The following is a 16,162-nucleotide window of genomic DNA, read 5'->3' on the forward strand; positions in this document are numbered from 1 at the left end:
ATATTGAGTGTAGAAATTTTTTGTAGGGATTAAAAATGCTATTAAAATTAAGTAAGGACTAAACTTACAAGGTCGCAATTTTGTAGGGACCAAAAACATAATTAACCCAAAGATAAATGACAAAATCATTAATTTAAAATTAAGTTAAGAGAAAACAACAGGAGCAGTTTTACCATTATGCAAGCAACTCATCAACAAGTCAGAGCTATTCTTTGTAGACTTTGAAAGGAAGTGAGTTGGGAGTTTATAATAATATAATGAGTCTAAATCTAACTGCTTCTGGAAAAACTTGACTGGTTGATGACTTCATGAAATAATGGTGGAATAGTGCTTAGAAGACCTGACAAAATGGCACTAAGATTCTTGATATAGTTTTGAGAATAGTATGCAAAAGTGTTACTATCTGACAAGCTTTGTCTCCATCTATATGATTATGAACCTTTCGAGTGAATGTTTCTTTCCAAATTTACTATTTCTATCTCTAGTCTAGAATATTGATTGAGTCAAAATAAAGAAACGTACTGATTTTGTGTGAGTACTTAAAATCAATTTCAGAACAAACTCTGCAAAATCTAGTGAACTAAAGGTCACAAACTCTATTTAAATGAATTGATTCTACTAATTTTGATATATAGTACCACACGGTTTAATTAGATTAATATTGGAAATAGGATCAAAGCGAAACTAATGTATAGGAAGTTGCTCTTTTGGTGTCATCTGATCCTAACATGTATATATTAGCTAAAATATATATCGTTATATATAAGATTTACTAACGTGCACTCATTTATATTTTAATTAGAACAAGTATTTATTTGTAAATTATAATTAAAAAATGTTTAAATACACTATAAAGTGCATGTTGTTAAAATACTCTTAATGAGTCGGTGTAAATTAACATCTCTTATAGATATTTTGCTAAAATACATCAAATTATTTTTTAGAAAGAGCATGATAACTAAAAAATAAATGGATGTACAATGAAGGCAATCACGTTTGAACCTATAATCTCATGTGTATCCTTTCTAAACCTCTCACCAGTTGAACCTATAACCTCATTTATGAAAGAGTATAAAAATTCATCTCTTATTTAGTTGGCATACTAAGTTTTATTTGGCAGATCTTATAGATATTGCACAAATCATTTGATGAACCTTCTTCTTAAGATTAAATTAATTTCTCTTACCAAAAGGTTTCAATTAATTTATACGTGATTAGTCTTAAACTTACACGATGCGTCTTGCTCCAAGGTATTTTAACCCTGTTTTGTTTCAAGTCCACCAACAAAAACATATTTTTTATGAGATTTTATAAATAAATAAAAAGACCTCTTAAGTCTTATCCCTTCAAAATAAAAAATAAAACTAAAAAATACCTCTTATATTAAAATGGACTTTAGGCTTCCGTTACTATTAAAAAATAGTTGGTAGACCTTGTTTTTCACTAGAAGCTTGACACCATGCATGTAAGCTTTTCTTTTTTTATAATCTTAAATATAATTATAACAACATAGGAGTAGAAATGGTACTCCAACTCATAATACAACTCTAGAAATAATATAAATAATCATAGCAACACACTCTTTACTATATACTTTCTAACACACTTTTTTTTTTATTGGTTGAAATTCACATGTATTTCATCTATTTTTTGATAAAATATATTGTCAAATGTATATAAGACTCACATAATTTAGTGAGATCCATGTAAATTTTAATCCATAAAAGATAGTCCCTAGAAATTGTGTTAGAAATGTTGCTAGCCCTCCAAAAAAAAAAAACAAAGAGTCTAGTGGCTAAAATTCACTTTTTAAAATGAAAAAGTAAGGTGTTCGGAGTTCAAATCTCAACCCTTACATATAACAATGTATTGTCTCTGCCAACTGAGTTATGCTCTCCAAAAACACTCAGAAGCTTTTAATATTATTATAAGTAATTTTTAAAATGCATGAGAATCTATCTCATTTGTGTTTGTTTCTTTCTTCATGCACATGAATTTGAGAATTTTTTTATAGAATACATTTAAGATTGAATCTAAAACATGTTCAAAGGATTCAGACTTATCTTTCACTTATAAACACATGTGCATATAATATATGTGGTAAATCTTCTAATATTTTATCATCTAACACGGTAAGAAATATTAAATTAATTCAAGTACTAAAACTAAATTAGGCAGATCTTTTTCAAGAATATGTAACATTACATATTTGACTATCTCACCATGCTTGTAAAAAAAGGACCACTTCTATGTAAAATTCAATCAGCTTTTGTTTAACAAGAAAAAATCAATTAGTTTATTTATTTGACAACGAAAATTCAGTTAGCTGGTATTCATTTTTCCAATATAACAATTAACAACATGGATGTCATTCTAAAAAAGTTACTCACTTCAGTCCTATTTATAAAAGAAATTCGGATCAAAAAAAGTTGACGGATCTGGTTAAAAAATTGGACTTGATAAATCAATTTTTGTTGACTTAAATGTCTCTTATAAATAGAACCGGACGAAGTATTATTTTTTTTTTTTAAAATGTGGGATAATGTTAACTAAATTTCCTCTATACACTGCCGTAGAGAATAGTCATTCCAATTAGTTAGTACCACGATAACTATTTTGTTTTGAATGAAGGCTAAAATACAGTTTTGGACGCTTAAGTTTAGCAGTGTTGCGATTTTGGCCCCCTAATAAAAAAATAAAAATTTTGACCCCCTAAGATTTAACTCCTTTGCAATAATGACCTTTTTGCCAATTTTGACCGGGTCAATGCCTACGTGGCAGGCCACGTGTGTAATTATTAAATTAAAAAAAATTAAAATGCCGCGTAATCATTTTATCAATAAAGAAGTATTACTATTTTTTTAAATGTGGGACAATGTTAAATAAAATTTCCTCTATACACTGCCGCAGAGAATAGTCATTCTAATTAGTTAGTACCACTATAACTATTTTGTTTTGAATGAACTATTTGTCTCATGTAAACAAGAAGGAAAAAATACACAAGAATCTCATGTAAGTACAATTAAATTGATAATTGCAGTAACATTTTAATATGCAAAGGTGTAAATTCAAACTTCAAATTTTTCACTTCTTCGCATTTAAAGCGTGTAAGTCCAATCATCATCTACTTGAAGAAACAAAAATACGTAAATCAGTCATAGGGATAATCTATCAAGACTTGTCAATTCAAAACTTGTGGGTGGCTAACCATAATAACTCCAACCTTGCCGTGTAATAAAGAACCAAAATGCATAGCCAATAATCTACACCTTAATTTGGTACTTCTATAGCATTTATTTCCTTTCTTTTGGTCAATATTATGTCCAAATTTGGAATTAAGTCAGAAACAATCTTTCAATAGAAAAAACAAATGTAGACATATACCAAGTCTAGTAGTCTACCATGTGCTATGGAAGGGACCATGATAATAGAAAGGTAGACACAAGAAACGGATTAACTACGGTGCTATGTGGGGCTCAACAACACAACCACTCAAAGGAAGTACAAGAGTTTCATTTCATTGCATCATGGTGTTTTCATGCTCTAAAATACTAAAATTATGCCAAACTGTGTTCACATTTTTCTTCAACTTTTTTTCACGTGGTCCTCAATTGTGACTTGGTTACGTTGCTTCCTAGTCTGAATCAGACCAAATAATTAGGAGGAGTTCGTATAAAGTGTGCCTTTACCTTCTCCTCTGATTTTATATGAATATAATAATATCCACATGAGAATGTTTCAATTTTTAATTACATTACACCTGTTTGGCATTGAAAAATGTTTGTTTTTATTTTTTATCTTTGTTTTCTATTAGTGTTTTCTAATACGCGCACATTATTGAATAGCACTAGCTCAGTTGGTTAAGCAGCGTTGAGCTTCTAAATGAGCACGACAATTCCATCTCCCAAAATACACTCTTGGAAGGAGCGAAGTTGCAACTTAAGTACTCAAGTGAATATTAGTCTCATAGTTGGTTAAAAAGATCGAAGTTTGTAGAGTTACTCTATGAAGTCATTTGGGGTGCCAAAACTTTGATTACTTGCATCGGACGTAACAACGGCATTAATCGCGATAATATTTTTTAATTTTTGACAAAATATCACAAACTTTTAATCTATCATAACTTAAACGTAAATACATTGTGAAAAAATGAATTGCCATGATAGTTTAACCTAAACAAACCATTTTTCTGGTTAGATGTTAGTAGTGTAGCAAAATTCTACATCTTAATGTTAGATGATACTCCTAATTAATCTTTACATGCCAATAGTACACTGGTATGATTTTATCACAAAGAATCTAGGAAAAATAATTCAACAATTTGATTTCACCTTGGAACTTGGACAAATCAATCTGAAACAGAGATAGTAATGCTGGAAATGCTTTCAATCTCATGGTTACTATCACCTTCACAAATAAGCAATGCTCTCTCCAAATTTGCAACAATATCAGCCATAGTTGGTCTATCTTTCCCTTCTAAATTCACACAATGTACAGCAGTATATGCCATTAACTCGACCGCCTCCGATTCATTACTTTCTGCCGGCGGTGGTCCAACTCTTGAGTCCAAAATTTTCATCAATTCACCAGCCAAAATAGCAGGCACTGCAAAATCAACTATACTCAAAGGATTTCCTCCATCTTCGCCATTCCGAAATATAGCTCTTTTTCCTGTTAACAATTCAAGTAATACAACTCCAAGCCCATAAACATCACTCTTTGCTGTTAATAAATTCAAACCATAGTACTCGGGATCGATATAACCAACCGTTCCTGCTGTTTTTGTTGGTTTGTAATCAATATCAGATTCTGGACTCATCAATGATAATCCAAAATCAGATACTCTTGCTGTCCAAGTTGAATCAAGAAGAATGTTTGATGACTTAATATCTCTATGAATTATTGAAGGAACTGCATAGTTATGTAGATATTCTATTCCTCTTGATGCATCCAAAGCAATTTTTATCCTCATTTTCCATGAATTCAACAAATTGCTACCTTTTTCTACATTGTTCTTATCATGCAAATGACTATGCAATGAACCATTCTTCATGTAATCATACACCAAAAGCCTCTCATCTTTCTCCTCACAATAACCAACTAGTCTAACCAAGTGTTTATGATGTAAACGCGACAAAAAAGCTAACTCGGACTCAAATGCACTCTCTTTCTCTTGATATTTTTTAAGCTTTGTACCTGGTTCGCCTCTCTTGATTGCTACCTCGCGACCATCGGCTAATTTTCCAAAATACACAATACCAAAGCTTCCAGCACCAATTTTGTTCTGGAATGAGAAATTGTTGGTAGCTGCCATAAGCTCAGAAAGACTAAACTCCTCTGCCCTTTCTTGATGCTTTGTTGATGAAGGTCCACTCCTCTGCCGCCTCATTATTCTCGAACCTTGACGCATAATGACTGATTTTATCGAAGATCCACTAGAATTTGAACTGTTGCTACTACCTCTTGTGACTGTTGGCTGCACAGAATTGTGAACTTTCTTTTTACCAAAACAAACACCTGTCCATAAACAATAAATTATTGTGCATATACCAATAAAACCTCCCACTGATCCAACAATTGCAAAAACCAATAATCCTGTTGTCAATGTCTTCGATCGAGAAGATCGAGGAGGAGACGGTGCTGGTGCTGGTGGAGGTTGAACTGGCGGCCACGGTGGCGGGCTTGTAATTTGAGTGTTACATATATTTGGCTTACAAATGTGACCTGAATTAGAACATAATGATTGAGAATCAGGATATATACCACACTTACTACAAGAAGATTGAACACATGGCCCCGGAAGAATCCGAGACAAAGGAAGAACAGATTGAAAACCATTTGATCCATTAGACCAACCAGGTCCCCAACAAACAACAGAAAAATTGGTTGTTGTCAATCCACAAGTAAAATTAGAACCAGATACAATTAACTCAAAAGAAACCCCTTCAATAAAATCCACAGAAAATTCCCCTTTTCCACCCCAACAAACAACAGAACCATTCAATCTTCTAACAGCACAACCATGTTCATCACCAAGTGCTATATCACCGTACTCAAAAGCACCACCTTGTGGAACATCAAGTTGACCAGAACTGTTACTTCCTTTACAAACCAAAAAACCAGTTGAATTCAGACCACAAACATTTGAACCACCAGCTACAATACTCAACATAGACATGTTCATAAACTCGTTCTGTAACCTTTCAGCAACGGTTTTTTCACCCCAACATCTAACTTGTGAACCATTTTTTAGAATTCCACAAGAAAAATTCGAACCAGATGAAATCGAACCGAATTGATCCGACCCAGATGGCTGAAATCCATCAAATGTTCTCCAACATCGCACTGTTCCAACACCAACCACAGTAGCACAAACATGAAAATCTCCAACAGAGAGATTCTCTAATAAAACAGAGTCATTAGAGTAAAGTCTTTTGGTTTGAAACGAAGAACTATCCCAGCAATGTAAACTGTAGTTACCAGACCTTAAACCACAAAAATAGCTTCTTCCACCAGATATTGAAGAAAATGAAACGTTGGGAAGGATGTTGAAAACTTCTCCTTCACGGTAACACTGAATGTGCTGTATTGTTTCACCTGATACGATCCCGCATACGGTGGCAGGGGAGTCTGTGACAGAGAGGGTGGTTCCAGAGCCTAAAGCATGGGCAGAGGATGAAAGATAGAAGATGATTATGATGGTGACGGCGATGAGATGGGTGATGACAGAGGTGGAAGGTGGTTTCTTCATTGAAAGGTGGATTTGAGCTTCATTTGCAGAGATGAAGTTTGAGGGAAAGAATAGTATAGAATTGAAGAAGTTGAAAGGTTAGTGTATTATGGTGGAAAATTTGAAGGTGGTGGTTGTGGACTATTGAAAATGGAACATGTCTTTCTTGGTGTACTTTGTGTGTACACTGTTCAATTCATACACTGTAGCATTCAAGGATGTGTTTGGCTCTCATTTATAAAAGTATCCTTTTCCATTATTTTGTGAGTTTGTGACTTTTACTAATTATATTGACTTAAGTGAGATAAGTATAACTTTCTTTTGTAACCAAAAAGTTAATCTTCTCTTTCTACAAAAAAAAAAAAAAAAAAAAAGTTAATCTTCTCTATTATTATTATTATTATCATGGATTTTCTAAACTGCTTCATTTGTTTTCATGTCCATTTTGTTGAATTTTTTTAAAATAGAATATTTTAGATTTGGTATAAAAAATATAATATATTATATTTGAAGATTTTTGTGTAAAGGATACATTATTGTCTATTTCAATTTTAATTTTTGTGTAAATCTTTAACTTCAATGTTTAAGATCTTCAAAGATCATACTGACACCAGGCAGTAGTTATTAAACTATTTTTGGTGTAGGGTCTCCATGTTAGTCCTTCAAAGTTGTTTTCATCAAATTAGACCACTGGCATACAATCAAATTCTTTATCTAGGACAGGATGATTATCTCTATTGCAGGTTATCACCTCTTATGTCATGACTGAGTATTGCATCCTTTTTCCCTCAATCTCTTTGTAGTCAGATTCAGAGAATGGTGAACCCGTTCTTAGAGGTGTGCAAATAAATCGGTTCTCTTAAATTGATCTATAAAATTCGGTAGATTTGTCTTATTAAGAACTCTCATTGCAGGAAGGAAAAAAATTGTCATACATATCAGTTTCATCACTTGTATATTATCTCTTTCTTCAACAACTAACGAATCTCATCATTAAAATAAGAAATTAAGTAGATAAAAATTGGTTTCACCATCCTTTAAAAAAAATGGTCTCACTACCTCAAATCAAATGCATGTGATTTTTGTTATCTTAAAAAAAAATCTAAGCACACACATAAAATACATATTAGTGGGTCATGTCTAATGACTTTTTTAGTTTACTATCATTCGAGTTATTGAAAATTTAATATGTATTTTGATTAAAAAAAATTATAAATAAATAATGAATACACGTCATGAGCACTTAGTCGTGTCATTTAGTTTACCATCATCGTAAATGCTACTGAATAAAACTAAACTATTCGTGTATGTTTATCTAGGTTATAAAGGCGAATCATGAGCACTTAGTATTATCAGTTAAGAACTACAGGGCAAACCTTGATGAATCAAGAAATTCAGTGAAAAGGCAAATCCTGAGTACTTAGTAAATAAAAGAGTTTAAGACTAAAATATATAATATTGTGTTTTATAATCATAATCTTCCAGAGTTTTAGCAGTTAATTTCATAGCTGACATACTATGTTTTATCTCAAGTTTTGGAAACTCATTGAGATCGTGATATCTCATCCCACTTTGTTGATTATTTTTCAGATATAAGCTTTTTGAAGTTAATCAGGGCCGGATCAAAATGTAAAAGTTTAGGGTTCTCTAAGTGTACATTGTATGATTTTAATAGTTTTGTAAATCCTATTTTTTTATCTCAACCGAGTCGTAAATAATATGATTTTAGTTTTAAATAACTTTTCATTCATGTAAATTGGTTTTGTCTGTGTAAAACTACTAATGCTATGTTTGGTTCTGCATTAGAATGTAAAATATTGCGTGCCAATGTTATGTTTACCGTGATTTTCTAAAGCTAGATTTCCTAGCTTCTGTTCCACCGCACGGCTGTGTTAACTCAAAAGCTATACCAAACAAATACTAAGCTTGAAAAATTTTGGTTAATTTTTTTTTTGTTATATGGATTATGCTTGAGCCAAACATGCCCTTTTGCATGAACAATTAATTGAACCACCATAGAAGCCCCAACCATACTTTATAGGAACGCAATGTCAATGTTGTTGTAAGGTTTTTCTATCCAAAAAAAGAGCCCTAGCCAGCGCTTAATATCCACGTGTTACGTGTATCATAAACAAATATGTTTCTCACGTCCCTCCTCGGTTGACCGTAGTAAACAAATAATAATCATACAACGAAAAAAGGCTGCTAATGTTATTTTCTTTCCTTTGTTTAGTCTTCAATAACATGGATTGTGAAAAGCTAGCAAATGAGAGGGTACTATTTCATTTTCAAATTTGGTAATTTAATAATTAATTTCATGTTTAAGTAATTACTTTCAAGTACATAGCTGAAAGTTCTATGGTAATAATTTTGTTAGCTTTGAAAGTCAAATGTGAGACCCAGACGTAGTATGATATAGTCAAACAAAACGACATGAAAGTTTGGGTGTTGAGTTGCATAATAAAAACAAGGAATTAATAAAGTGAGAAAGAGACAGAAAATAAGATGTGGGTACGTACTTTCCTAGTTGGTTACAAATTGAAATTTGGTTTGAAGACCAAGATACTGACGAAAATGTGTGGGTCAAACAAGAGCAATGGAATGAAGAGACCAAAATTATTAGCTAGATGTTTGGTCATAGAAGAAACCTTCATTTTTTTTAAGGAAGGCATAATATAAAAATTCAAATAGCATGTGTTTCATTATACGATAATACTACTTCAAAATAACATATATAGTAATTTTCCTTAATAAAAACATATATATTTGGTTTAATTTATGCATGCACCACGTGGGATGTTTTTTGACATAATCAAGTTAAATAAGCTCGTTTGAAATTGAAATAATATAGATCATATATTACGTTAATTTCATCTCTATGATCTGAATGATAATTTTATTGTCATTACCAAAAGAAAGTATAATTGACCATGTGACTTTTATTTTATAGCGACATGAATGTATCAGTGAGAAACCTATCTGGGCGTTTGGTAGAAAGGAACAAAAATACATTCCTCGGAATAGAGCTTGGGAAAAAATAATTCCTATGTTTGGTAGAAAGGAACAAAATAATATGCCTAGGAATAATTAATACCCAGGAATATGCTTAACTCACATACTAATCATTTTTATTCCCATGAAAAAAGGATGGGAAAATTATATTCCCAGGAAAGGAGAAACCCACGTACTGAACAAAACTCATGTTTACCTCTATTTTACCATGTGATCCCCACATTTTTTTTTAGCAACAAAGACTGTGTTCCCTACGTTCTAACAAGTTAATGTAACAGTTTTCATTTTTTGAGTAATGGTCTATCCATGTAACGGTTCACTTACTTGAAAAAATTCCAAGGAATGAAGATAGGAAATCAAACACTTTTTCGACAAATTCCTAGGAATAAAATTCTCATTATGATTTTCCTGGGAATGATATTCCAGGGAATAATTTTTGAATCCAAGAAACAAACACCCCCTATAAAATATTATACATGGCATGGCATGGCAAAAGTAAATTACGAGAGCAAAACTTTTTCATTTTATGGATTAAACTACTTTATTTTTTTGGTGCAAAACTAGTTTAATTTATTTTATTTTTTTTTGAAGAAAAAACTAGTTTAATTTATTAAAATTGATTATAGATTGTTGGCGATCTATCGGCGCTAATGCTCCAAAAAGAAAATAAATTCGTGTGCAAAAATTTGTAACGTAAGAAAATATTATGACCAAAAAATTAGCTATAGAAAGAACACAAAATTTAACCAAGTTAATGGATTTCAGTTAAATACAATTCATTTGAGAGAAAATAAAGCTAGAATAATTATTGATCACATATCTTTCGATCGAACTTCACCTTATCAGACTCATTCTCTTATAAATGGAAGAAAATAGACCCACCATAAAAATTAAAGAGGCACTATAACAACTACAATGAATTGGTGTCTAAGAATACATAATCAACTAGCATATAGTATAAGAGAAATAAAAAATATAGAACTAGATCAAGTGTCCCCCTATAATGGAAAAAGATTCTTGAACTTTTTGTCAAGGTATTGAGGGATTTTGGATGAAGTTGTTCAGACAGACTAAGCTGGAAAGAATTGCCTAATTTCTTTAACAGCCTAAACATCTTATTACCACTTGATGTTGTCATTAATTAATATGGTTAGTTCTTTTACAGCTTAGGCTTATGGCCAAACCCTACGCCTCAAGTCTTAACTCCTTAATTAAGTCTCTAAAAGCACTTTAGAGAACTTTAGGGAGTTTTTTAAGTTTCTCATAAGTCATAACACTAGCTGCAGCAAACTACACTTTAGTGAATTATGGAAAGCCTAATTAAACAAAAAAAAAATATCAGAATATACTAGGTACTTTTCAAAAGATTTCAAGCATGTAAACAAAAAATCAGAATTCTAGTGATCTACATGTATAAACTGAGGAGCTGATTTGACTTCAAGAAGCAGCATTTGATACTTCTGAATGCTCTGGGAACAAATTGATAATGTACATTAAATTCTCTGGTGTTAAATGATCAACTATTCTTAAAGATGAAAGAATAAATAAAAAGAAGCAAAAACAAGAGTTTAATCGGAAGAACTTTCAATGTTGTCAACTGGGAGCTGGAATCCCTTGTTGTTGAAACCATTCAGGCATATGGTACTTTTCATAGAGCACATGTCTAACATCTTTCTGTTCAGAGAGGTCCTTGAGAATTGGAAGAATAACATCTAGAAGCTGATGAACATGCATAACAAAGACAAAAAAAATGGTAAGTAAAAAATCATATGGTTGATATCAATTTCCAAAAGGATGAATTTATGCACCTGTGTGTCATGTGGTTGCCCTGCCGAAAATGGTACGCATGGAATTCCATTGTCAGGTTGCAATAAAAAGCTATAGGGATTGTTATCTACAATAACAATGTTACATAGATCCTTTGTTATGCATGTAAGATCTTTTACATATTCCCGATGTTCGCTGTAAACATTCAACAATTATAAGAATACTAGTGACTCAAATTCATCCGTCATTAAGAAGATGGGAATAGAATATGTATGTTGAACTTGGTATCAGAGAAACAATTAACAAAGGACTAGAAAGAAAGGTTAATTTAACATAGACTGATGAAAAAGAAATGAAGAAGCACTTACGTGCGAATTGTTGAAGGTCGATAAAGTCTTAGACTAAACCGGTTTTCTGTGTCTATTCTGTCAACAAGTGGTCTAGCATAACCTGTTAGAATTTATAGAATAATATCATTAAATAATATAGCAAAGCGCTTCTGTAATGCAAATATGCAGCATAAGAAGAGCATAGTATTTTAGATCAAACCTTCAACACCAGCAGTAAACAGAACCAGGTCAGCAAATTCGCTAAGTTGCTGTAAGAATTCTTTCAACCCGGGGCGTTCAAAGACGGTAACATAATTGATTATTGGTTCTCCATCTGCTTCCTTGAAGACACAACATTCCCATGTGAAGATTTAATATTTTATCAGAAGACAAGGAATCAGATACAAGCGATCAAGTAACAAACCTTGTTATCAAATACACATTCGAGCTCAAACCAATTTAAACCAGCTTCAGTTGCTTGAGTTTTTAGCTCATCTGACACACTTGATGTCTCATATGCACATATCAGTGTTTCATCCAAGTCAAGCACTACCTTCAAATGCATACGTGAGATCAGAATTTACATTAAGAATGGGAAATTCATAATTAAACTGGAACAAAAGATCTAGGATTGCAAATAAAGGAACAAAAGAAAATGTCCTAAAGAATGACACTCTTTATGATTTTATAACCGCGTAACGTAGTTGAGCTCTGGCTCTTCTTTTTCTTGAAAGTAGCATGAAAACAGTAGTATATTCACAACTTTGCTTCAAAAAAATTGTTCACTCGGGTATTGGAAACCAAAACAGTAACATACAAATGATTCGTATTCTGTACTCAATCATTGACTAGAATAAAACACATAATAATTTGATATGTTGTATACCAAATTAGACTATTGGTGATTACATTGTATGAAGTAGATATAGAAATGTGAAACATATTTGACAAAAGCTATACTAAAAATCAGTAGGAATTCATAAGCAATCATAATGAAGAAATTAGTGCAAGACACTGCAATGTAAGAAGATAACAAGATTATCAGAACTATCACCATCGTAAGAAGCCAAAACAATGATATAACTATAGTTTCATGTAGAATGCATATCATGACAATATGCACCTAATTCTGTGAATTTATACAACAGAAAATAAATGATTGAAGAATAGCTTCTACATTGTGTTTTTATCACACAAGTTCCCTCACAAAATATGCCCAGTGGTGTTTATTTCTTGCAATAAACAATAAATTTGAAACAATTGCACCAGAAGGAACTGCCATATTTTCCGACAAGCCCTACAAGTGTGTGTTTGGTTTCTTGATAGATTCTAGCATAATTGCTTTTGGTTCCATTGAAACGTGATTTTAGTTATACCACACATCTGTCTCGAACTGCGACAGGTTTGCCATTTCTCGCATCCCAAAGCTTCTCACCGCACAAGCTACAACTAGTAGCTAGCTTCTTAATAGATGCACATTAAGATGTGTGGATGCGGCATCGAACATATGCTACATGTGTTTCATGTTTGGTTTCTTTGGCATAACCTCAATTTGACTGACAACAAGTGCTATAAGAAATTGTTTTTGAGTTAAAAAATTTACACTACTTTTTACATCAAACTGATTTTAGAGTAAAAACATATAAACATAAGTTACATCACTTCAAACTCAATTATAACAATTAACAAATCAACTCTAGAAAAATCAATTCTATTCATAATCACATTTATCAAAAGATCACCTAAAAACACTATGAGTGGTCAGACAGAACCAACCAAAACAGTGATAGTTACATATTGAATTCCAAATATAACTCAAAAGAAACTAGTCAAGTTTTCAAATTCTACTCAAATCTTCAAATCCCATTTTTTTCCTTTCCCTCTGCCACACACTACATACTTAGGTCCTGTTTGGATAAAACAAATTAATTTGCAACTTATAAAATAAAGTTAAATTGTTTTTGTATAAGCTATAAGCAATTTTCATAAGTTATCTTGGAGAACTTATGAAAATAAGTTGAAAACGCTTATGAACATATCATAAGCTATTTACAAATTCTCTCAAACAGTCTCACAAGTATTTATGTCAGCCTATAAATATAAGGTCAATTAAGTCAATCCAAACAGGCCCGTAAACCTGCACTAAAGCCATGATCAAAGCAGCATAAAACCCTAACAAATCTCCCATCTAACACTGACACATGCCAATGAACATAAAACCAGAATATTTCCACAAACTATTTTTTCTTCTTATTAATCAATAAAAAAAAAGTGTTTTGAGCCATAACCAATAAACAAAAAACAATGGAAGGAAAAAGCTATGATACATACCGTGAGCTTTTGTGGCGGTTGCTGACCGGCATCCTCAATGATCTGAACAGCGGATTCTTGATCCAAAGTTGATAAAGATTCGAAGGAAGAATTAGAAGACAAAGAAAGTAAAGGATAATTATCCGCGAATAATCCAATAATCTGAGAAAATATTTGATAGAAAAAACCAAACCAACTCAACACTGCATTCCATGCTTGCTGAGTTATCGGTGAGAGCATGACAATCAACAATGTTATGTTATACCTTAAAATAATTTGTTTAAGGTTTATGTTGTAGCGTGACACATACGCTATTAAATATTAACGTTTGTTTCACTCACCTCTTTTTTCTCTATATATTTTGTTGGTTTGTAAAAATGTTATGTGAGAGATTTTAAGAGAGATGGGGTTGGTGGTGGTGGTGTTCTTCAGGGAGGATGAATACGACTTTGTCAATGGGGTGCCTAGGAGTAATGTTTTGACTATTTCAGCATATTTTCGAACAAGGAAAATTGGTTGTAGGATAGCTATATAAGGCAATAATATTTTATTTTAAGGTCAATCATTCAATATTTATAAATATTATTAATTGATATGTAAATATAAACATCAATGCAATCTGGAATGATTTTTTAAATTAATAAGGAAACAATTAAAATAATATGAGAATTTCTCTTATATGTCAATCAATTCAACATGTATCGGTATATTTAGAGCTCGTTTGTTATATTTTTTAAGAAAAAAGTAATTATTTTTTTAAAAAAAAATAATCATTTTTAAGAGTATTGCATCCGTTTTTTACAACTTTTAAAAAAAGAAAAATCTAAAAACAATTTTAAATGAGAAGATGTTAAGAGTAGTTTCTTAAAAAATATATTTTTTTAGAGTAGAGAGAAAATATGGAACTAATTTTGTAACAAAAAATCCCTTTTATATAGTTGTATCCAACCAAAATAAATTATTTAAAAAAACGATTTTTATTATAATATACAAACGCATAATAGATTCTGAATTTTCATAAAATCTTTAAATTATTTTATATCAAAATCACTTTTTATGAACATTATTTTTTGGATTATCTCTCAATGGAAGGAATGTTGAATACGGATGTGGGGGTAAATAGAGGGGGGTAGGAGGAGAATAAACTTCTTTCAATGGGATACAATAAAAATTAAAAAACTTTAGTTTTGCATATCTTTGCAAGGTACTCCCTCCGTCCCAATTTATTTGACCCCTTGGCTCATTTCACACAGATTAAGAAAAATGTATAAATAAAGGGGAAAGTGGAATATATTGTATTGGGAATGATAAAAGTAGTATTATTTAGTGTTATATTGTATTGGGAATGATGAAAGTTGCATTGAAAATTGAAATGAGTCAGTTATTTTGGGACACTTTTTTTTAGAAAATGGGTCAGTTATTCCGGGACGAAGGGAGTAAATAGTTCTTTAACTTAATTTTAGATAAATTTTAGTTCTTTATCTTTTTATTTTCTCATTTTCGTCGTTTATTTTTTTTTAAATAGTTTCAATGTTACCCTTCTGCTAACCTTCCATTAAAAAAACACACAATTTATATTATCCTTTCATTTTAATAGTTTCTTACCCGTTAACATTTTCCTTTGGGAAAAATACACTCACCTCCCCTAAACTATGTGTATATGTCATTTACACCCCCTCTATTTTCTCAATTGACGTTAACCTCCCTTGCCGTTAAGAGTTGCCCACCTTCCGTTAAAAAAAAATAGAAACGTCAGACCTCTTCCTTCTGTCCTGCATAGTTGAATCATATGCAACCTCGCTTTGCCGCAACACTGCTCCAATTCTCATTCGAGCACCACTCTGCCCCTCCTTAACCTCCTCAATTTGTCAAGCCATTTAGTGTATCCCATCAATGAGAGATGGAAGAAGGAAGGTAAGATGGAGATTGAAGAGGTTGCAGAAAGTTTGGGTTTGTTTGTGCATTTGTTTCAAGCCTCCACCGCCATGGCCCTGTTGCAGAAAATACTATCATG

At 31.9% G+C, this 16,162-nt stretch overlaps 1 protein-coding gene and 1 pseudogene across 2 annotated transcripts; both read right to left on the bottom strand.

The window, feature by feature from the left end:
• Nucleotides 1-4,166: 4,166 nt before the first annotated feature.
• LOC146939923 (putative serine/threonine-protein kinase-like protein CCR3 pseudogene) lies at nt 4,167-7,005 on the bottom strand (annotated as a pseudogene). The gene has a single exon (XR_015031830.1). The product of XR_015031830.1 is annotated as a putative serine/threonine-protein kinase-like protein CCR3 pseudogene (transcript).
• A 4,093-nt stretch (nt 7,006-11,098) lies between these two features.
• On the bottom strand, nt 11,099-14,645 carry LOC146939924 (uncharacterized). Its single transcript, XM_085753468.1, has 6 exons — nt 14,170-14,645; nt 12,263-12,391; nt 12,059-12,179; nt 11,878-11,959; nt 11,551-11,704; nt 11,099-11,461 (listed from the first exon to the last, which is right to left on the bottom strand). The coding sequence occupies exons 1-6, from the start codon at nt 14,386-14,388 to the stop codon at nt 11,336-11,338; spliced, it is 831 nt and encodes a 276-aa protein (XP_085609594.1). The 5' UTR covers nt 14,389-14,645; the 3' UTR covers nt 11,099-11,335.
• Between the last annotated feature and the right edge of the window lie 1,517 nt (nt 14,646-16,162).

Source organism: Medicago sativa, chromosome 3 (assembly GCF_051527215.1).
Source record: "Medicago sativa cultivar Bolivia chromosome 3, Bolivia_mono, whole genome shotgun sequence".
Classification (NCBI taxonomy): Eukaryota; Viridiplantae; Streptophyta; class Magnoliopsida; order Fabales; family Fabaceae; genus Medicago; species Medicago sativa.

What these genes read in the sequence shown, in the direction of transcription:
- LOC146939924 (XM_085753468.1), bottom strand. Translation starts at nt 14,388, where the DNA reads ATGCTCTCACCGATAACTCAGCAAGCATGGAATGCAGTGTTGAGTTGG. An exon ending in AACCGCCACAAAAGCTCACG is followed by an intron (nt 12,392 to 14,169) that starts GTATGTATCATA and finishes ATGCATTTGAAG; the next exon opens with GTAGTGCTTGACTTGGATGA. An exon ending in AATGTGTATTTGATAACAAG is followed by an intron (nt 12,180 to 12,262) that starts GTTTGTTACTTG and finishes TGTGTCTTCAAG; the next exon opens with GAAGCAGATGGAGAACCAAT.